At 36.1% G+C, this 22068-nt stretch overlaps 1 protein-coding gene across 3 annotated transcripts; it reads right to left on the reverse strand.

Annotated features, from left to right (window-relative positions):
* Positions 1 to 156: 156 nt before the first annotated feature.
* On the reverse strand, positions 157 to 20945 carry RGS17 (regulator of G protein signaling 17). Of its 3 annotated transcripts, none has more exons than XM_034669336.1 (3): positions 19439 to 20945; positions 16861 to 17095; positions 157 to 665 (listed from the first exon to the last, which is right to left on the reverse strand). In XM_034669336.1, exons 1-3 carry the CDS (start codon positions 19465 to 19467, stop codon positions 177 to 179), a joined length of 753 nt encoding a protein of 250 aa, XP_034525227.1. In that variant the 5' UTR covers positions 19468 to 20945; the 3' UTR covers positions 157 to 176. The 3 variants fall into 3 exon arrangements, with proteins under 3 accessions (XP_034525227.1, XP_034525229.1, XP_034525228.1); XM_034669338.1 differs by lacking the exon at positions 157 to 665 and adding an exon at positions 2929 to 3032 and having other exon boundaries at positions 19439 to 20938; XM_034669337.1 differs by lacking the exon at positions 157 to 665 and adding an exon at positions 3601 to 8475 and having other exon boundaries at positions 19439 to 20937.
* Positions 20946 to 22068: the final 1123 nt, after the last annotated feature.

Consider the following 22068-nt stretch of genomic DNA (forward strand, 5'->3'; position numbering starts at 1 on the left):
CACTGTGCGGAGTTGAGAAACCGTGCCCAGCCCAGCGCACGCGCCAGTTTTAAAGGGCCTCTCGAAAGCCTCGGTGGGAACTTCCTGGCAAGCCTTTAAACGCCGTATTATTCGCGGAGGCCAGAAGGGGGCGGAGCAGGAAGTGATCCGAGAGGGTCCGGGAGATCCGGGTACATTTAGAAGCTAGGTGGGAAACGCCTTCTCGAATGTACCCCGGCGGGCGGTGTGGTAGTCAGGAAGCGGGATGCTGAAGGTTGCCACTCGGTTTTCTGATGTCGAGGATTTATTTCCCAAGCACTGAATGAGGATCTCGAGTACCGCAGTGGAGGGCAGTGTAGTTCGCTAGAGGGGTTGAGGACACAGCCACGGAAGTCCTCTCCAGTACCAGCCTGGCTTTTCGTCTCCAGGAGTGATTTGTAGGATGGGCATTGGTGTGTGTACGTGTGTTTGCTCCTCTTCCTTTTTTTCCGCTCATGTCTCTTTTCGAAGTTGGGTAAGGCGCGTCTAAATGAGGACGAGACTAGTGTACTCGAAGGCAACCAGGAGAGTGATCTCCCCAAATCTGCTTTCCTGCCTTTATGTGCCACGAAATTTACTTGCTTGCAAACGACTTCCTTCCTCACCGAGTCTCCTGCCCGTCCATTCTCACTCCGAGTTATCGTTATCTACTTTTAAAAGAGATTTAGTGATTCCCTGTTACAATAAACCACAGCGCAGCAAAGCCTTCAGAGTCCCGCCTTTGGTAGCCCAACCTCCATCTCCCTCCAAAAACCTTGAGATAGCGGATTAGTGCCACAGTTACTGAGGTTTATTGGTATAACGCTTTGCATTTTTTCAAAAGAGGTTTTCGCAACCCACCAGAGGGGTGGATATGAGGGTATAAATATAACCAAGACAGTCCTGGGAATGCAAGGGCTGACTCAATCTGGGAACTCCCACTAAGTAACTGGTTTGCGCAGGGTGTACTAAATGTTTTCACTGTTGAGAAAGCTGAAATACTGAAAACGTGCAATTTGTTTTTTAAAGAATCAAATGGCAAATACGGGAGCCCTTGGCAAGTTTAAGTCATCCTTAAGTCGTCTAATCAAAACTACTGAGGTTAGGTATAAAATTCTTGTAAGATGAGCTTGCATTGTCTCTATTCATTCCTTACAAATGCAAAGTGGAGGAATGACTTGACTCTCCACATTATATAGAGCAAAAATAGGTTTTGCTACTTAAAAGCTCCAAATGATTACCTCAACTATTCGTTTCACTTTGTGTATTCAGGCCACACTACTTTGTAAAATTGTTTTTCTTTAAGATAGTGGTTGAAACCCATTTTATTTTAATTCTGATCCGAGTGTAGAACAGGAGTATCAGGTCGTTATTTATCCTTACTAGAATCAGCTATTTCCCAAGTCTACACTCTGAATTTTTTTAAACCATGGAAATGGGTGGGAGTCATTTGAACTCAGTATGATAAATCTCTAAACTGAATTTTCAAGTCATTTCAAGAATATACTTTATTATTTATAAAAGGTGAAAAAATGTGAGCAGCAATAACTTTATGGAATGCGGTAAAGAATCCAGCCAGAAATTATTATATTACCTAAGATGCATAAGCAATTTAAGTAATGTAAGTTAATGTACCTTTTACTCCTAGTGTTACACCAATGAGGAAACAGTAGCTTGTCTAAGGATACATTGGTGAATTCTTTATTAATTCAAAACATTTTTAAAAAGTGTAATGCATGTGCATTTTACAATAATATCTATAGGTTTCCACAATATAGTTTAATGAAAACAACTGTAGTTTGATTTACTTCGAAAACTCAAAACAAATAGTTTGAGACTTCTGAATTTCCTTACATTGTTGTCATGCTCAAATTCTATTATTACATATTGAAGATTCTAGCATTTTCAGGAAGTCTACTATTTGTACATAGGTAAAATGATAAAATAGATTCAAGGACGGGGAAATAAAAACCCAAAACAACTTAAATCGGAGGAAAAATAATCTAGATTATCTATTCAATTTATAAGTACCTACAGTTATTCTGACATTGCAAAATAACCAAGCATGTGTCTCAGGTTGCATTCATGCATTCAAAACTCCTTTATGGTCCACTATTATTAGTGGACTACAAAATATGGATATAGATTATTGAGTACAATGAACATGGTAGCAAAAAATTGTACACATTCAATATGATAAAATTTACAGAACCAAACACATTGAAATTGGTTTTTATATTTAGCAAACACCCTAAAATCATATACAAGAAGCTGTATTTATGACAAATAGGTTACAGCAAGGGGGAAAAATCAAGTCTTTTACATTATTTCATTAATCAGTGTTCATTATTCTGTTGAGGGCAATATGGAAAAGCACTCAGCAAAATGATTACTGATTTAAATTACCTCTTATGACAATTAAAATAAGTCTTTACTATCCAAGGGATGTAGAGGATAAAGTAAAGATAGTTCAAGGGAAAAAATTCACTTTCACCTCCATTAACTGAATATTCAAACTAACAGTTTTGGAGTTTTATTTTCCCATTACACTTTTCAGTTTATTGTATTTTCATCATGGTATTTGTTAGCAGTCATTTAATGGAACCTAATAACAGTGCTGAGGAATCTGCTTAGAATTTTTTTAGCCCAGCGTAAATGTCCAGTACGTTTACCTCTGATATGACCTCTTAATAATGTATTGCTTTATAGTGGTGAAACCTAATAAACACTACCCTCAACCGGATGATCAAGGTCAATATTAACAGTGATAAGTCATGATGGTGTATGTACCTCTGATATCATGTGATATAAATGCACTTTACCTCTGTGGTCTTCCAAAAACTGGTAACACCTGTCTAATCATGGGGAAAACATCAGACAAATTCCTTTTAAGGGACATTTTACAAAACACTAGACCAGTACTCTTCAATACTGTCAAGGTCATCAAAACCAAAAAAAGTTTGAGAAACTGTTGCAACTAAGAGGAACTTAAGAAGACAGGATGGCTAAATGTTATGTGTATCTTCAATGAAATCCTGTAACAGAAAAAAGACATTAGGTAAAAGCTGAGGAAATCTGAATAAATCACAGACTTAATGCATCAATATTGGTTCATTAGTTGTAACAAACGTCACAATGGGTGTACAGTATATGGAACCTCTGTAGTATTTTTGCAATTTTTCTGTGAATCTAAAACTATTCTAAAGTAAAAGGTTTATTATGTAGTGTTTAACGATTCACTAGCTGTGTATAACACATCAAAAACCAATGATGTATTATTTATTGGCTAACTGAACATAATAAAAAAATGCAAATGCTACTAAAATAAAAAAATTAAAAAATAAAAGATTTAATGAAAAATTTTATGAACATCCATCTTTTATTCCTTAGTATTCATATTTTCATAGTAAAATTTTTAAAAAAATCATACCGGAATGCTTTCTATTCCATGCCAGTATCAGTGTTTTCTAATGGCCAGTCTCTCATAACTTAGTTGCAGCTTTATTTCCACATATTTATTTGGCAAATTATTTGATGTTTATATTCTTCCTGTCCTTGGGAATGTTGTTTTATTTCCTTTGGAAATAAAATTTTCAAATGATTTATTTTTTATTTGTCTTATTTAAACATTTACTTTAAGCCTACAATATTATACACACATAGGCATACACACATCTATGCACATATATCTGTGTATGTGTGTCATTGAAAGAAACATACTGCTTGGTGTTCAGTGTGATGTTTGTGCACTGACAACTGAATCTGAATCATACTGAACAAAGTAGTAACAGATTCATATAGTCCCCCACCTTAATATAAGCGTGGTTGTATTTGTTTGATGAATAACAAAATCAGATTTTTAAAGTATGGTTTCTAAAGAATAGTGGCATTTAATTCATACATTCTTGAAATGGGAATAATTATTGAGCTGGAGAACTTTGATAAAGTAGTAATAATATATGTAAAACTTCATTCTTTCCATGTTGACTTCTTTTAATTCTCATGGCTACCCTGTAAATAAAGTATTCTATTCCCCATTTGAAGATGAGGAAGCAGGCTCAGAGAGGTTCCATATAGTATTTGTCCAAAGTCCCATGAGACAGATCTGTAACTTGAATTCAAATTTATAAGTAAAGCCTGGTATTTGGTAACAACAGTATCAGTCTATACACCATCATGTGTGGTGAGGATACTATTAAGAACGTTGCAGGGAAGATCAGAAGCCAAGTTTTTGGTATCAGTTTTATTGATAAATATTTGCAGTTGTAACAAGTGAGGAATAACTAAAACTTTTACAGACTTAATACTGTTTTCTCAGGAGAACAAGCATTTTATATTGGTCAGAAATTTAAAAAGAACTGAAAAAAGCATGCAAATATAAATGTTTGCATAATATATTTGAAAATTAGGGTCAGAAGCTGTCAATATAAATACACAGGCAAAAAAGTTTTCTGGAACTGTCTTTACCACCTTTCAAAATAATTTGCCATTGCATCCAGAGCAGTTTTTAAAATTCATGTTTGATAGGGTTCTATCTATAGGCATTTTAGACCTAAGAAATTTTAGGTGGGCTTTTGAAAGAGTTCTTATTTTCCTATTTTCTGATTGTATTTAAAATTTCTTCCTTCTATATTTACTCCTCAAAGCATCTGATATGTTGTATCTTTTGCAAATGTAACTTGTCACAATAACAATATGACATTTTTTCAATATGTTAAAAGTGTACAGAAAAAAATGGATACGTTCAAAATTAAGGAAATATTAAGTAAGCTTAATGGGGTGAAAATGTATTTTTGCCCCTAATATATAAACATTATTTACCTATTTCTATAGTCCTTTTGCAAAACTGAACTATCAGGTAAATATATGATATGCGTTTCATTCTGTAAGTAAGAACCTAGGCAGCATTAAAGGATACTAATAAACACCCCATGCCCCATGACCAAATATCAGAACTGGTCATCCTATGTACATATTTTAAGATTTTTTTTTAAAAAAAGACCATATTATGGTCTTGATTTTTGCACTCCATAACATTGATATCAAAATTGTGTTTTGCTATTGTTGTTCATATGCCAGTGCACCCATTGTGCTTAGAGCTGCCCTATAACACTGTTGGAACATCTGTATTACCTTTGAGTAACATAATAACAATTATCCAGAGTAAAGAAGAAGAAGCATCATCCATCCATTATTAGTGTGATCTATGTACAAGATCCATCTCTGAAGAAATCTGGCTCTCCAATTCAGTTGTATGTATTTATATATAATCTATACCCTCCACTTTTCTTTCCATGATAGACACCTCTGAATTTAGGCACTACAGAAAGAGCATTAATGTCTTTCTGTGTGCATTAGCAGATTCTAACACTACACAAAGATATCCTGACAATCTAAAACACAAAGTGTACCTTCTAAAGTGCTAATTTGTCCCCAGGGAGGAATATTTTCACTAGGAAAAATCAAATTCTACCATAACAAATATTGTGCTCTTGGAATGGTAGCATAGACACCAGCTGAGGGCTTTTTTTATTATAGCTCTGTAATTAAAACAGAAGGAGTTATACCATACTTTAAAAATCGGTACAGTTGCAAATATACAGACGTACTCGTAGACAGAAACTTTAAACATTTTGAAATTAATTGAGAAACCTCCCCTCCCACCCAAATAGGACTTTAGCGCAGAAATGCTCGCATATCATGGCTACCGACATCCGATGTGTAAATCTGCTCTAGAATCATTCTCAACCCAACTTCCTAATCAGGTTTCAAAAGGATACACTAACTTCAAAGTCTGTATTCTACAAATGCCCAGGTTAGAGATTAGGACTCTTTATAAGGGCCCTTATCTTTTACATTTGGTAAAATATTAAAGGTATTGTCAAACAGACAATTCATCTAATAGTCCAAAGTATCTTATAAAGATAACTTATGGCTAGCAGGTCACCATCATATAGTAACAACAAGAATATAAAGTCTACATGTAAAAAGATTGATGCATGCGGTGTATCTTAGTATATTACATATTTTCTGGTCATGTGCACCAATTTATTGTGCCTCAAACATAGCAACAAGTATGATATTACAACATATATGTGAATACATCATAGAAGCATGATAAACTCAATTCTACTCAAGAAAAAATTAAATTAGGAACACTAGAACTTCACAATAGAAGTGATGATTCTTGTAGGTTTTTCTTCACTCTTTCGGAAAAAAAATAGGACTTTTTGTAAACATCTTCATAGCTATCTTTTTTTCAACATATTACTGAAACCTATTATTCAAATAGGAAATATCTAATTGACATGGATAAAGTATGTCTTAACGCACTAACACTTTCAGACAAAAACAGGCATTTGTTAAAAGAAATGATTATTATAAATATTTTCTATCTTGTATTCTAACTACATTTTCATAAATATGTATTTAAAAGTGCTGAATATGGTAGGATAGTCAGCAACGCCAGTGTAAACAGAACATTTTGTTTTCTACTCTGCAAACTTTTTTTAAATCCCATTTTGTCAAACACTGCAACAGTTAAAATATTTGCATAGGGAATAGGTAATAGCCCTTTTAACCATATCTCCTGAATTCTATATAAATTAGAAAAATCAAATTCACTTAAAAAAACAATTCTTGAAATGTCTTAAGTTTTATGGAAAAAGAAACTTATGATGCCAAACTTTCAAGTAAAATAAATTTTAAAAAGAAAACCCCAAACTTGTTTATTTTAAAAATGTTTAATAAATTAAAAAATGAGAGGTAGTTAAAAAATGATAAAACCTATAATTTTAATATCATCCTTAATATAAGGCCAGTATTCTCAGTGGATATAAATATTTTTAAAACTTTCACTTTAGGTGACTCAATACTATATTTATTTTAAGTTAAAAAAATAGCCTCCAGGGGATAGTAATATTCAAATGTAACACCTTGATATAAATATGACACTGACTTTTGTGTGTGTGTGCATGATAGGACACGGTTTTCTTGAATGTCAAAAGTACATGCCAATATCAGGCAAGTATTCTGTCTTAAAGATTTAGTGGTGCTTATAAAAAATAATAACGGCAGCTAGAAGATTTGAGCACTGTACTGCCTTTCAATTACGGATGAGTATTAATAGTTTGGTTTTAACATTTTTAAAATAAGTCATTCTGAAGATACTATGAAAACAGTTAAGGTCTGAAATAGAGAATTATCTTCTTCATAACCCTTACAAAACTTCTCTTGGTTAAAAACTTAGCTTTTCATTGGATTTTGCTTTCAAGGAAAATATGCCACAGGACAGATGCTATTCATCAAAATGTTTTATGATGCTACATTTAGGCATTCCTTTATTAAATCCTTTTTTTTATATTCCAAAACTAAGTTATCGAGCTTAGTATTTTTTTTTCTTGCTAAAGTACATACTTTACACAACCATTTTAGAACTGGAGAGCCAGTCTTTAATAAATTAATTACAGTATTGGACATCTGATATATACATAGATTTTCTTCTATTACAATTAAAAACAATTATCACTCTTTAATTTGTCATTGAGATAAAATATCTTCAAATTGTTTTGTGCTTTTTTTCTCTTTTCTTCTTCTTATTATCTGTTTATTTTGTTTTTTTTACATAGCAAACTATTCTATAAAGAAAATGCCACCGTTTTGGCAGTGAACAACCAGAGGAATCCCCCATTAGGATTTCCCAACAAACAGAGATAAATAGCTCTTTTTCCATGTACAGAAATATTGGCTTCAAAATGAAATGTACTGAACACAGTATTTAGCATGTTGAATACCTCTGTTACAACTTAAAAGTTGGCTTTTTCTGTCTTAGAGTATATTTAAAAACGCAAACCACAGCCAATTTTTTTGGCAATTATTTCTATAAGACCATATTGCACAAAAGTCCTTAAATACAGATATAAGTTATGCCATTGGATTAAATATTACAACAGCTACGTGGCAAATGAAGCAGTTTTACTTTGCACATGCAGTCTCTGGGGATACACTAGGAGACTGTTCAGAGGACTACAAATACAGTTTGCTTGCAAGGAGAATGAGTGTTGAATAAAACAAACTTAATTTGGCAATTCATTGTTTTTATGTGGTATTTTCTCCAAACTTAACCAGGATAACCTTGATAAAAATGGAGACAAAGACCATGTGGTTGTATTTTCACAGTAGCCTGAGGAATCCTAAACTGTAGTTCTCCAGGAACTCAGTTTCTGGTGTTATTTAACTACTTTTATTTCCCACCCCAGCCCTCCAAAATGATTTTTTTTTAAATGAAAATTAAGATTCAGAAGTAGAGCTGGCAGTACTTTCAACAAAGGACTTATAAATTTGAGAGTTCAAAAACCTTGGAAAAGAATCTCTGTGCATTAAGGTATATATCTGAAGTTGGGCATCTTCATACATGTGAGGGTTAGGATCCAACAGATTTCTATTGATCACCTCTCTAACTCGAGAATCGAGACTGACCTAAAAAGAAATAAGAGCAGATACATTAAATAAAAATTTTTTTCAAAAGATCTCAATTAAGCAAATATAGGTTTGTGACATTTCAGAGAAACTTCAAAGGGTTAAATCCAACTACCTAAAAATCTTGAGGTTACTTTTTTTTTTTTTTTGAGGTTACCTTTTCCATGGCTACATCACCTTGCATACTTTTCTTCCTCAAAAGTTGAACTAAAACAAACAAAAAATAACTTGTCTTTTAAGCCAGAAATTTAGTTCACAGATATCCTGGCTTACTTGGATTTATCTTTTTTGGGCACTCAGGGTTTTTTGACCATTTCTATTCAAAGTTGAGGCACTGGAGAATTCCGTAGCCAGAAGACAAATTTATCTTCTCCTATTAGGTAACCGCTGGGGTGACTCTGTCGATGGGACAAGGAAAAATCTGGCAGAGAGTAGTTCTCTGGCAAAAATCAGCATGATATCGAGTGCTGATTCCTGATAGTTTTATATCTCAACAAATCCTGTAGCGTCAAAGTAAGAAACCAGGAACGTGGGAGGGTGTCGTAGGGCAAAACCACAGCAGGCATTTTCCATGGCTTGGGGGTACCTGGCAAGGCACAGAGAACTATATGGTCCTTATACACCTGAAGATCTCTGTTCTACAGATTAAGTAGAACAATTGCTTGAAGTGGAGTCTTTGAAAGGAGAAATGTAAGTAGGAATTCAGAATACCCGTACATGAGTACAGTGTTATTTAAAAAGCATAAGAAATTAAATTCTGCAAATGATAGTTTTTTTGTTTTGTTTTGTTTTCCCTCACTAAATGCTGATCCTGTTGGAGCTGGTAGGGCTGCTGGAAAGGGAATGGGGGAAAAATAAATAGCAATAAGGGCAGACTTAGGGAACAGAGGTAAGCTTTGCTCTGAAGTGACATGTTAGGAAAACCCAAGAGGCAGCCATCGCAAACTTGTCCTGCTTGGTTTCCTCAGTCCTCACTGTTGAGCATGGACTCGAGCACTGTGATCCATATTACCTGTCTCACGATGTACTCACATCGATAGAAACCTTTCATATTTATAGCTAAATGTTTTGTCATAAGCATTTTGCAAAAGCCTTTTTGGTTCTGGCTTCTTTTCCCACCTACCGTTTGGACTGAGCCTGGGGTCTGAGATAGTCCTGAGGACTGAAGTGGCTCATATTCTGTCTGGGTGTCCCCAGATTCCTGAGCTCTATATGGCCCATAGAGAGGAACTGGGTTGATTGCTACACCCCAGAGACGGGTGCTATGAGAGGGCAATGGTGATCCAGACTAAATTTCTGTGGCTTAGCTAGACCAACGTTACGGAAAAAATTAAATGTTTCTTCGCTGAACTATATATTGTCTTAAAGGAATTCCTTTAAAAAAAAGTGCTGGAAATGGGTCATTTAGGTTTAATTCTCTGTGTTATCTGAGCCATTTGAGGTCATCATCAAGTACAAAGTAATAAAACATACAGAATTTTTTTCTTAGCTTTTTATTTAAAAATATTATCTTTTCACTCAATTGGAATATGTTGACACTGGAGTTCAAACTGATCTCACACTGAAACATGGTGTTATCACCACTCAAGTGTTTCTGTAAATGTTTTTGCTCTTACTTTCAAACTTGAGAACTTTTTGTTTCAATGGGGGAGGTAAATGTTAGATTAGTGATAAAGAAAGATCATTTATTTCTAAATAACAGCATAATCAAAAACAGTATAATTGCTTGTGGCTGGAACCCCATTAGTTATCTTAAGACAGAGAAATAAAATACCTTTAATTATTAAATGTCTTGAGTTTTCCCTGTAAAATTTTATTTTTTTGCAAATTAAAAACCGTACTGAAAGATCACAGAGAAAGTCATCCAACATTTAGTAACCTGTAACAAAAGTCATTTGCTATTTCTATTTAAAAAATAAAATATTTACCTTAAGATCTGCTTGTTTGGAAAGGTTGTCAGTCAAAAGAAGTGTAGAGAGGTCAAATAACAAGGATAAACCCCATGGGTATAACAATCTATAGTTTCATCTGGTGGCATCTCTGTGCTTCAGACTGTGGAATATCTATAATACAAGTTAGTGGGGGTGGATCCCAGCATGGGCCTGAGCCATAGTCACCATAGGATTCAGGCACAACTGGATGGCTCATAGCCCCATCTAATCTGGGGTCCAAAGCCTAAGGGACTGAGGAGTTTCCCATAAAGGACTCATTCTAAGGGAAGAGAAGGTTGAGAAACATAAGACAAGAGCTGCCCTCGGGCAATGGGAATTCTGGTAGTACTCAGTCCTCTGAGACTCACATCTGGGGAGGGGAAGGGACGGCACAATGCAGCAGTCACAGCATTAACAGAAAAAGAAGTACTCCTGTGGGATGGCCCCGGACAGTCCTATGGATTTGACAGCATTCACCTAGCAGCTGCAGCAGTGCTGGGCACAATGGCCGTGTTGACAGGTGGCAAGTGAAGTTTCAAAGGCTTACGTGACTTTGTGATAGGCCTCACGGAACTTGGAAGCTTCACTCGCACAGGGAGCAGGAGACAGGGGAAGAAGAAAAGCAAGTGGCTTGCAAACATATAAATATCTACCTGCAGCTCCACAAACAAGCTGGGAGAAAAATGTCATGAGTGCTGAAGGTCCAACAAGAGTGTGGAGATAAAGTGGGGGGAAGGAAGACACAAGTCTTGCTAGTGTGGCTTGGGAAAACCTGGCTCAAACTGAGTGACAGACCTGCTTAATCTTGCTGCATTTCCTACCCAGTGGAGGAGAACTCTGAGATAGGTGAATATTGCCAGAAGGTTGTATGCTAAGTGTTGACCCTGCCTTTCAGTTCTAGCCATCAAGATGCATGGAAATTTTGACTTCATGGACTTTTGGGGCAGAATTATGCTGAAAATGATGAATTTTCACTGAAAGTCTTTCCCTTGTGGAGACCCTCCTTTAATTAATTAGGTTAATTCCTTAAAGAATTTTTTAGATATCATGATTTTTTTCCTCCATTTTTTCCCCATTTTATTTTTAATTTTACCAAAGATGCTTTACTTAGGATTCTTTTTGAAGTAAAATTCTGATTTTTTTCTTTTTCCTTTATAAGTTCGTATTAAATTTTACCAGTGATAGCTTCTGCCACTGGAGATATTCTTTTTAATTTTAACTAAAGTGTTTTTCTCATGTTAAATTTTATAAAGAATATTGGATTCTCCCATTAGTTTCAGTAAATTTATACCATGTGTACTTTTAGTCATATTATTTTGTGTTGATTACTTCTACTGAAAATAATTATAAATTGCAAATATAACTACTGGAATTTATTTCTTGGAACAAAGATCACTGGATAAAGTGCAGTAACCATATTCTTGGTAGGGCCCAAATGATGGGAAAGTTTATCTTGCTTGTCTGAGGGAGAGTTCAGGCATAGTGGTTAAGATTGCTGTTTCTTATTTTGTCTTAGGTTCTAATGTAGGGTTTATAGAAATTTATAGAAGTCATGAAGACAATACTACGCAATGGGATTACAAGTCAGCATATGGCAGTTGAAAGGGCACCACATTTGGAATCAGAAGACCTTGGGCTTGTGTTCTGTCTTTACCAGATATAGTTCTGATGTCCTACAATAGTTGGTTTACCTCTTTGAGAATTCATTTATTTCCTTTGCTGTAAAATGGTGCCCTCTGTCCTAGTGGCTAAAGGATTCTTGTGAGACCTATATTGTGATAATATATGTGAGACCATTTTCTCAATAACAAAGTTTAAGCCCAATGTAAAGTGATATTAATAATAATAACAACAGACCTTCGGTATCATGACACCTTTTTGATCAAGCACAGTGTCTTCAGACTTTCTATTAACTTGAATTTTACCTTCTCAGAGTGACCCTACCTGACTACCCCTCTTCTAAACAATACCATTGACCTCCACCTCCATCATAATGTTTATCACAATTTTTAGTTATTTGCTTTTGAGATGATTTGTCTGTCTTCCTGAAATGTAAGCTCTGTAAAAGATAGGCCAATGTTTCTCTTGTTCACCAACATACTCCCAACATTTAACCCAGTATCTGGCTCACAGGAAACAGTCAAGTATTTTTTGAATAATAATATGCATGCACAAAGAAATGAATCTAGGAAAATACAGTCAAATGAGTCCTGTTTAGAAAAACCAATTTAAATGATCAAAAGTGCGAAATTCACATAAGTTTGTTTAAAGAGGCACATAGTTGCAACCACAGAATCCACGTGTCTATCACATATGAATTATTTTTAGATAATTTTGGAATTTGAATAGGTTTACTGCTTTTTTTCTCCCAGATAACAACTGGAAATTCAGGATGAAATCAGAAGAAGCAAACAACTATGTGAGAAATCACCATGTGAGAGAGCTGGAAAGCTAGAGATTTAGTGAGTTTTTGAGTTTTTCTATGCCATTACATGATGAGGAAGCTGAGGTCAGAGAGCACTGAAGTGAGTTGCTCAGTGTCATAAGGATGGTAAGCAGTAGTAGGGCTGGATTACAGCCCAGGTTAAGGACAATGCCATCACTAAAGAGATTTGTAGAAAACTGAACAGTTTTCTTCATTGCAGGCATGTCTTACGTTTGTGGCAAGACGTATAATTACTTATTCATTCAATAGCTCAATGCTGCTTATAGTAGGTAATAGACTTTTTTTTTGAGATTTTATTTTTTAAGTAATCTTTACACCCAATGTGGGGCTCGAACTTACAAGAGTTCAAGAGTTGCATGAGACAGCCTGGGAACCCCAAATAGACTTTTTATTAATGTTCTTAGTTTTGCTGGGTTTGTCTTTTCAAGATTTAATAAATATAAACTGCCATCAGCAGCTGATATCTGCAGTAAGATTACTATTAATCTTAAATTCCTCTTTACTACCCCCATTTATTTTCTCTGAGAACATCACATAAAAAATTAGCTTTTGAAAAATGCTCTTCTTTATTTGTTTTTAGTTGCTTTTTTTAACTTAAAATTTGTCCTTTCCCTCTTGAATGTACTCTATACCAAGAAATGGAAGTTACAGCGTCTCCTGATTGCAAACATCTGTTTTATAAAATAATACTCAAATTATTAAAAATGCATAAAACATACTCCTCAAATAATGAAACGTAATTTCAAGCACACTGGCTTCAGGAAGAAAATAAGTTATCTAGATATAAATAATTTCAAGAAGGTAGACTTTCTCTACATTTAACCAAGAGGAACATGATAACTCTATCAAATTAAGATAAAATGAGAGTCTAGTGGAGAAAAATGAGGTCTAGTTAAGAATGGAATCCTGACAACTTTTAGTTATTTAGTCTTTATTTTATAAATGATTCAAATATTCATGTTCGTTAAAAATATTCAGAATAAGTAGAAACAGTTATAGAATTTCAGAGGTAGAAAGATCAAATGCAAAATGGATCCCAAATGGGAAATGTATCCCAATTCCAATTTGTAGTGGCTGCTTTGAATATTGTGTTGAGATAAATTCTCTGGTTGAATCTGCGTATAGCAGTAAGAACCGTGATGGATTAGCTACATCACTTGGTGAAGAGAATGGAGTAGTAGCACAAGAGCCTCAGAACTGTCATTCTGGATTTGGTTTGCTATTCTCTGTGTCCCTTCTTGTCTTTATTTTTGTAAACCAACCAAGCAACTGAATAACAAATCAGAGAATGAACTAATTTATCCCCAGCCACACAATCAGGCAGAAGCAAATCCAGATCCTGAGTCCCATGAACCCACATGATTAGTTAGTGCTCTTACTACTGCATAGTCAGGGCTCTCTTGATGTGACATGTGTTCTCTCCAGTGTTGGAAAACAAAATTTGAAGGGTGACAACTCAGTATCATCAGACAGTTATTAATGTATTGTGGCTGATTACAAATTAACAAGTTTTTGCACAGAAAGGTCATTGAGATGTAATAGTTTAGAAAGTGTTCTGGGGTGGCCAGGAAGTGCATGCCATATTCTAAGTGTATCAGTGAGTCAGGTCAAGGTTCAAGAGTAAATATATCTATACCTTAGCTTAAAATATAACTTGTAAACAATTTTCTTTTATAATTGCAAATACCTACTTTTGGTTTATTTGTTTTTGCTACTAAACAATGATCAAATGATGAAATGTAATTACTACGTGGACAGGAGAACAATCCTTTGACTAAACAAAGGCACTTCATACAGTCCAATCATTTAGATTCTATGGCAAGAGTTATTTACAAGTCAGCACACAAATAGCAAAATGGTAAAAATTTGAATTTTGCTTCCATCTCTCTCTCTCTCTGTGGTATTTTGAGGATATTAAAAAGTGGGTAATGGTCCAAATATAGATACACAAAGGAGAAAAGATATATGTCTGTTACACTAAATATTAGTCCATTTAATTTAGGAAAGGTAGTGCTCTTGATCAAGAAATAATATTTTAATGACTTTTTGGTGAAACTCATATTCAAAATAAAGAAATTAGGCTAAAGCAAAACCTCATTACTTTTGCGAAAACAATGAAAATCCAATAGCTTATATTTCAGTAATCAATAACTAAGATAGTTTGAAACTATGGGCCAAAGAAGTAATTTTATGAAAATTGTTTATTTTACAAAGCTCCGTTAATCATTGACATGTGAAAACCTGGAGTGTGACAATGGGAAAGTGTTTCCCCTAAAAACTAAAAACTAGTAAATGGAGACTGTAAAATAAAGGAATTCTATGTACTTCATATGGAGAATATTTTTTCTACCAACATTATTTTAAAATAGAACACCCATCATAGATACTACAAACAATGGACTAGATAATTGAGACAACTGCCATTTTCACATGATACATATTATATATTTTGGGGAGAGAAATGGGCTAGATAATCTTCCCAAACACCAATTATGGGCATGAGAAGCACATCATTTGGGCACATTTGGAGCCTTTGATATATTTGCCATGTAATGCAAAATTAAAATAAAAATGAGAATGAAATGTATATGCTGATAAAATCCAAGTAGAACTGGCCAGGTGCTGAGGTTCCAGACTGACTACAAACCTGAAGAATGTATTTCTGATGTTAGCACCACAAAGCGGCATCAGTAATAAATGCATTGAGGCTACAGAAAAAATTCTCCCCACCTTGTTTCTATGAATACTTTTTCTATATTAATGAGGGAAATAAAAAATAAAACGATTTTTTGTGTATCCAATTCCAGGTTTCTCATTTTGCAGAGACAAAATACTATTGGAATCCTCTAGAATACCAATGGCAATTATAACCTAACTAACCAATTTTTTAAACTTATAAGGTCCACCTCATTAGAAGTGAAGTCGTCTATACGTTGGGGCCACATCCAGATTGGATGAAGCACCAACGAGCAGAGCCTGCTTCTAGGGAACTTTATACGTGTCTCCACACACAGGAGAGGAGTGTGAGGCAGAAGGTACCAGGTCAGGACATTCAAACGCACAGAGACAGAGAAGATGAAAAGAGGGTGATGTGGAGAACAGAAGGCATTCAGGAACCACTAAATTCAAATGCTTTGAAGCACCTCTGCGACTCTGTCACTCAGCATTCCAAGGCCTGGCTACACTACCAATTCCTCCCTCATCAGGTGCTTTTAACTCTGGCAGCTGGAGCATTACTCAGGATCAAATTAATTTTTAAAAAGTTAATGGAAAAGGGTTAATTTGTTTGCTTGCAATGTTCCTTATTTATTAGGTATGTTTCGGCAATGGCAAAAATAGCTTGCACTTTGAGTAACAGGATAACTGGAATAAGTAAAAGATTTGCAATGACCCATCTCGCCCCTAAGAATATTAATGGGTCATAAAGGCCCATTCTTCAATCCTGTAAAAATTCTATCATAAGCATCAAAAAACATGGTAGCTTTTTTTTTTTTTTAAGGTCCTATTACAGAGTTTTTCAAACTAGTTTGTATGTGGAAAGCTTGTTTTAAGTCCAGATTCCTGGGTTCTATTTCCAAAAATTCAGATTCAGAAGTCCTGGATAGGCCTCAAGAATTTGCTTTCCAAACAAATGCTCCAGGAGATTCTCAGACAGGAGATCTGGGGACCATACTTTGAGAAACACTGCCCCACAGTGAATTCTTTGTTTCCTCTTTAGCGTAAGTCACTGTATTAAGCAAATTGTATTTAACAGGCTTTGTAAATGTTAGTTCTGAAAAGCAAGTAGCCTCCCACACGATTCAACGAGAGATAAATGATCAAAGCATAGTAGGGAAACCTAACCTTCAACCCATGTTCAGGTGCATTCTCAGAGTGAAATCTAAATTATCTGCCCACGGAAGCCTTCTAGCCTGTCCACAGCCCATGCATTACCCTATGTGGGCAGAGGTCCCATTGGGTTCATCCTTGGTCTTAGGAAGCCCACATTAATATTTTCCGGATTTTTACCTCTTTTGGTGATAGTATAGAAATGTAATCTTCGTAGATCATTCTGGCCTTTTCTTCAATTACTTTTTTGTTCTGCTCTTTCTTTAAGTCTTCACAGGCAAGCCAGAAAAGTAGGTTCTCTTCACTGTATTCTGTTCGGAGAAACTCTCTGAAAAGGTTTCTTCCTGCTGGGGCCTTCATCATCTTGTCAAAATTTTGAGACCAGGACAAGACTTCATCTGAAGTGGGGTTTTGGCTGCAAAGACAGAATTGGGCCATTATCAAAGGCAACTTTGACCTAAGAATACTTAGTCCAAGCAGGGGAGAAAAGATAGAAATTGCTATTCGCTTGCTGCCATCTAGTGGTCATTGCCAATTAGTGTGACCTGATCTGGCAAGCATCTATCTGCCAGGACTAGGCTAGTTACTTCTGGGTATTAAGAATTCGTTTAGGGGCGCCTGGGTGGCACAGCGGTTAAGCGTCTGCCTTCGGCTCAGGGCGTGATCCCGGCGTTCTGGGATCAAGCCCCGCATCAGGCTCCTCCACTGGGAGCCTGCTTCTTCCTCTCCCACTCCCCTGCTGTGTTCCCTCTCTCGCTGGCTGTCTCTATCTCTGTCAAATAAATAAATAAAATCCTTAAAAAAAAAAAAAAAAGAATTCGTTTAGGCACAAGTGTGTGTTACGGAGCAAAGCATTCAAATAGCAAGGGGCTATGCAAACTATGCGCATGGCCATCATAAATTTGTAATGAAGCCTGAAATGTTCAAACATTAACAATATATTGCAAATTGACAAAGACACCCTATGCATTAATTTAAAGGGCAAATGGAGTTTTCTGTTTGTGTCTGATGTAGATTTTAACTTAATTAATATTTTTTTGATGTAGATTTTAACTTTAAAGCCATAAGGTTCAGTTTCTCCTTTCCTCTCTGATAGCTACTTTTTCATTTGTCACTGGATCTAAAATAAGAATACATTGTATGCACTTGTCACATATTTTCCTAAGCTCTAGTATTACTCTATTAAAGATTATGAATGAAGTATTACCCATGAATGGATTTATTAGAGCTAAAAAGCTCAGGATGACACTGAGGACTTTATAATGATGACACTGATGACTTTCTAGATATTTATATTCAAGTTTTCAGTGACTACGTTCATGCAAAAACCACCAGTTTTTATTCCCTTTGGTTATACTTCAAAAAAATGGAAAAGAGAAGCTTGGAGATACTTATGGTTAAATCAATCCAGATCTTGCTTTCCTATCTATTGGTTTATTTAAGAATTTTCCAACCTCCTCAAAAAGTTAAAAATAGAACTACCCTATGATCCAGCAATTGCACTACTAGGTATTTACACAAAAGAAGACAAACATACTGATTTGAGGGGACACACGCACCCCAATGTTTATAGCAGCATTATCTACAATAGCCAAATTATGGAAAAAACCCGTGTCCATCACTTGATGAATGGATAAGGAAGATGCGGTGTGTATATATAATGGGATATTACTCAGCAACGACATGGATGGAACTACAGAGTATTATGCTAAGTGAAGTAAGTCAGTCAGAGAAAGAAACACCATATGATTTTACTTATATAGGGAATTTAAGAAACAAAACAAACGGGCAAAGGGGAAAAAAGAGATAGAGAGAGGCAAACCAAGGCACAGGCTCTTAACTATAGATAACAAACTGATGGCTACCAGAAGGGAGGTGGGGGGGGTGGGGGAAAATGGGGACTAAGCAGTGCACTTGCGTGACGAGCACGGGCTGTTGTATGGAAGTGTTGAATCACTATATTGCACACCTAAAACTAATATTGTATGTTAACTGGAATTTAAATAAAAAAAGAAAAAGGAAAGAAAAGAAAAAGGATTTCCCAATGCAAAATACATTTGGTTAAAGAAGTACTTGTATTTTTAAAAAAATTTTCTTGGACCAAGTATTTTAAATAGATTTGTTACTATTCCAAAGTCTCAACTTTCTCATTCATTAAAAAACTTTTAAAGGTGGAAAAATTACTATGAGGCACCAACATTAAAATCTTTTCACAGGAAGCAGAAAAAGAAAGCACCTATAATTATACAACTAATCTACTTGCATTTTAATTTTATTCTGTAGATACTGCAATTGAGAACTTGATTCTCATTTTGGAGAAAATACCTGGTTAGAGTCTGTTCTGATGGAAATGGGACCAGGGACCAGCTGGGTGCCCTTTCTGACCAACTCTGGTAATTACATATCTTTTTGTGTGTGTTTTAGACTCTTCCCTAATAAAGAGAAAAGCTTAGGAAAAAATATTCACAGAAAAGAGAAGAATTAGGGCAATCAGGGGCTAATTCATCTTAACAGTCATTACTTTTTGAAAGAGAAAGATAAACCCAGGCAGTGTTTTAGCTGAGAGCTTAACACAGCTAATAGAAAACTTGATGACAAGCGGTTGCCATCACAAAGTAAGATCTCCCATAGTGAGAATGCATTCATTTCACAAAACCACTCCGAGGAGCACCAGGACACAAGAGCTAAGGCTCCAGCACTGAGTAGGTGTAAACGGTGTACAAATACGAGACACGATGACAAGGTGAAGCACACTTACCATTCCTCTAGGACTTGGATACTCTCCATTTTTGTGGTATGTGTGGGTCTTCCTGCGTTTTCCCCTCTTTCTTCATTTCTAACAGTGAGGCTGCAAGGTGGTATAACACTTTATTTTGTCTACGGAAAACCAATTATTTAAAGAAAAGAAAAAAAACTGCAGGAAACTACTTCACAGAAGAATTTTATTCTTAACTATGTGAGAATATATAAAGTACACAAAGAGGGACGCCATTTAAAATGACGGGGAAGCCTGTCAACTAAAGAATCAGAAATAATTACTTAATAAAAGAATGAAGTAAATAATCCCCAAAATGGACAGCGTTATACATTCTGATTTCATCCTTACATAATTTGAATTACTTAAAATCTCCCAAGATACTTCACATGATTATGTGCTAATAATACTTGATATGCATCATTACGTTACTCTTCGGAGTACTGTCACTTTGACTTTTGGTTAGTTCTATTCATAGTTTGTTTCCCATTTATTTTCTCCCATTGATAGCTAAAAAGATAAAATGTTTCAGAATCTGAAACAAAATCTGCTAACTTCACATCATCATTTTCTGCATCCGAGGTGTTCTGTCCCTGATACCAACACTCCTCCATCCACTCAAGTTCGAACTACTGGATTTATGTTTGACTTTGTCTTTGCCCTTTCCTCCCGTTTAGTCAGTCTTCAATGTCTTGGGAGAGACAGGCCACTGTGCTCTCAGGTAGGAGCACTGGGTCAGAGGAATCTCTTATTCTCGGAAAATTGAAAATTCTGCAGGATTGCAAGAGCTAGGATAATCCCACGGGCTTTAGTAACCCAGACCAAGAATTGTCTGATCCAGGGAAACTGCCACTGAGCAGCACTACAGGGTGGAACACTCAAGTTCTAGGCGTAAACGAGATATAATGAGGGAGGTTATGGGTGATACTAAGAAGCAGGGTGGTTGGGATGACTCAATGGCCTTGAAAAGTCAAGTTACTGAATTAACAAACTGATCCCTCTATCTAGAAGCCAAGAAGCTTCATGGGAGCCTGTCAGAGAGCAAAGTCCAGATAACATGTCCTTCATTTATTGAACAAGGGGAAATGCAACTATTATTTCCTAGTGCCTATTCTGTGTCAGGCACTGTCCTTTTCTCTTTGTTTTCATTATCCCCATTTTATAGATGAACAAAGTGAGCCACAGAGCTGTCTAGTAGGTTGGCCCAACGTTGGATACTAAATACGCTGCACGGTTGGAATGTAGATCCAATTCTGTCACAGAAATCTGTAATCTTTATTGAGCATCTATTAAAAACCATGCTATCTGATAGGCATTGAGGCAATATATACTACTTGTGTGAATGCAGAAAAGGGGCACTGAATATGGTTGTGGCGGAAGGAAGGGGGTTAGTAGGACAAGGATTCCAACAAGCCATTGTTCTTAATCTGAGAAGCCTGGTAATGGAAGTGGAGACATTGGCTCATTAATTCATTCTTATTTTTCCTCCAAAGATTGATTTATTTGAGAGAAGGAATGGGTGGGGGGAGGAGCAGAGGAAGAGAATCCTCAAGCAGACTCCATGCTGAGTGCAGAGCCTGAAACGGGGCTCAATCTCACAACCCGTGAGGTCATGACCTGAGACAAAACCAAGAGTCGACTCTTAAGCAACCGAGCCACCCAGGCACCTGAACATTAATTCATTCTTTGGTTCTCATGGGCAAGGGTAAGGATAGAGAGAACACTGGAAACGGAAGAATCTAAGGAAGAGGGGCCAATCTGCAACTGAAAGAGATTAGATAGGAAAATCTACTTGGGAAAGTGGACTACCTGGAGAAAAGTGGACTCCATGGGAATTGCAAAGGTGGTGTGGCTCAAGGGATTCTGGGAAGCAGAAACTAGGGCTGATTGTTAAACACCCAGTAAACCGACTAGTGCTGTGCAGAGAGGCAGCAGTCCCAGGGTTAGAACCTCCAAGCCTTCAGTGTGGGGTAGCCGAGGGGAAAACAGTGAGGTGGGATTCAGAGAGAGCAGCACAGTTGTTTATGTCTCTGCATGTGGATATGTGCATATGTCTGCAGCTTGAGGTAGTCTAGAACCCTCAGTCCTGGATGCAGCAACACACTTAGGTCAGGGATGTATTTGACAGGAGATCCATCTACTTCTCACACTGTCTTTGAGTAGGAATGCTTCCCTGGAATTTGATATCTTTCCAGGAATTATGGGAAAGTGGGTGGGAGGAGGTAGGAATAAATATTGACAATATCCTGTGAAATTTCCTGGGAGAAATTCATGATGCCAAATATATAAAATATGCAAATTTTTTGTAAATTCTGGAAAGATCATATTTCAATAGGATATTAATACTCGTTCCGCCAAGCTTTACTGAGCTCGGATGTGTATGTGTGCCACACATAGTAAGATACCATTAAAAGGCCAGACAATGAGCTTGCTTTCACTGACTAAATAATAAACTCCTTGAGAATTTATTTCTGTTACATTTCCATAGTGTCCCACAGAGTGTGCCACGGAAACACAGCTATACTTCACCTTATGCAATATCTTAGAAAAAAAAATTTGTTCTCCATTGTGTCTGTGCTTTAGAGTAACAAATCTGGAATCCACATGCATGATTCACAAGTTTCCGAACATGA

The sequence above is a fragment of the Ailuropoda melanoleuca genome, chromosome 10 (assembly GCF_002007445.2).
Source record: "Ailuropoda melanoleuca isolate Jingjing chromosome 10, ASM200744v2, whole genome shotgun sequence".
Lineage (NCBI taxonomy): Eukaryota > Metazoa > Chordata > Mammalia > Carnivora > Ursidae > Ailuropoda > Ailuropoda melanoleuca.

Excerpts from the sequence above, each read along its gene's own strand:
- RGS17 (XM_034669336.1), bottom strand. The coding sequence starts at position 19,467 with ATGGAGAGTATCCAAGTCCTAGAGGAATG. Across the intron at positions 17,096-19,438 it reads ATCCAAGTCCTAGAGGAATG|CCAAAACCCCACTTCAGATG; the intron begins GTAAGTGTGCTT and ends CTGTCTTTGCAG. Across the intron at positions 666-16,860 it reads CTATACTATCACCAAAAGAG|ATAACGATAACTCGGAGTGA; the intron begins GTAAAAATCCGG and ends TTTTAAAAGTAG.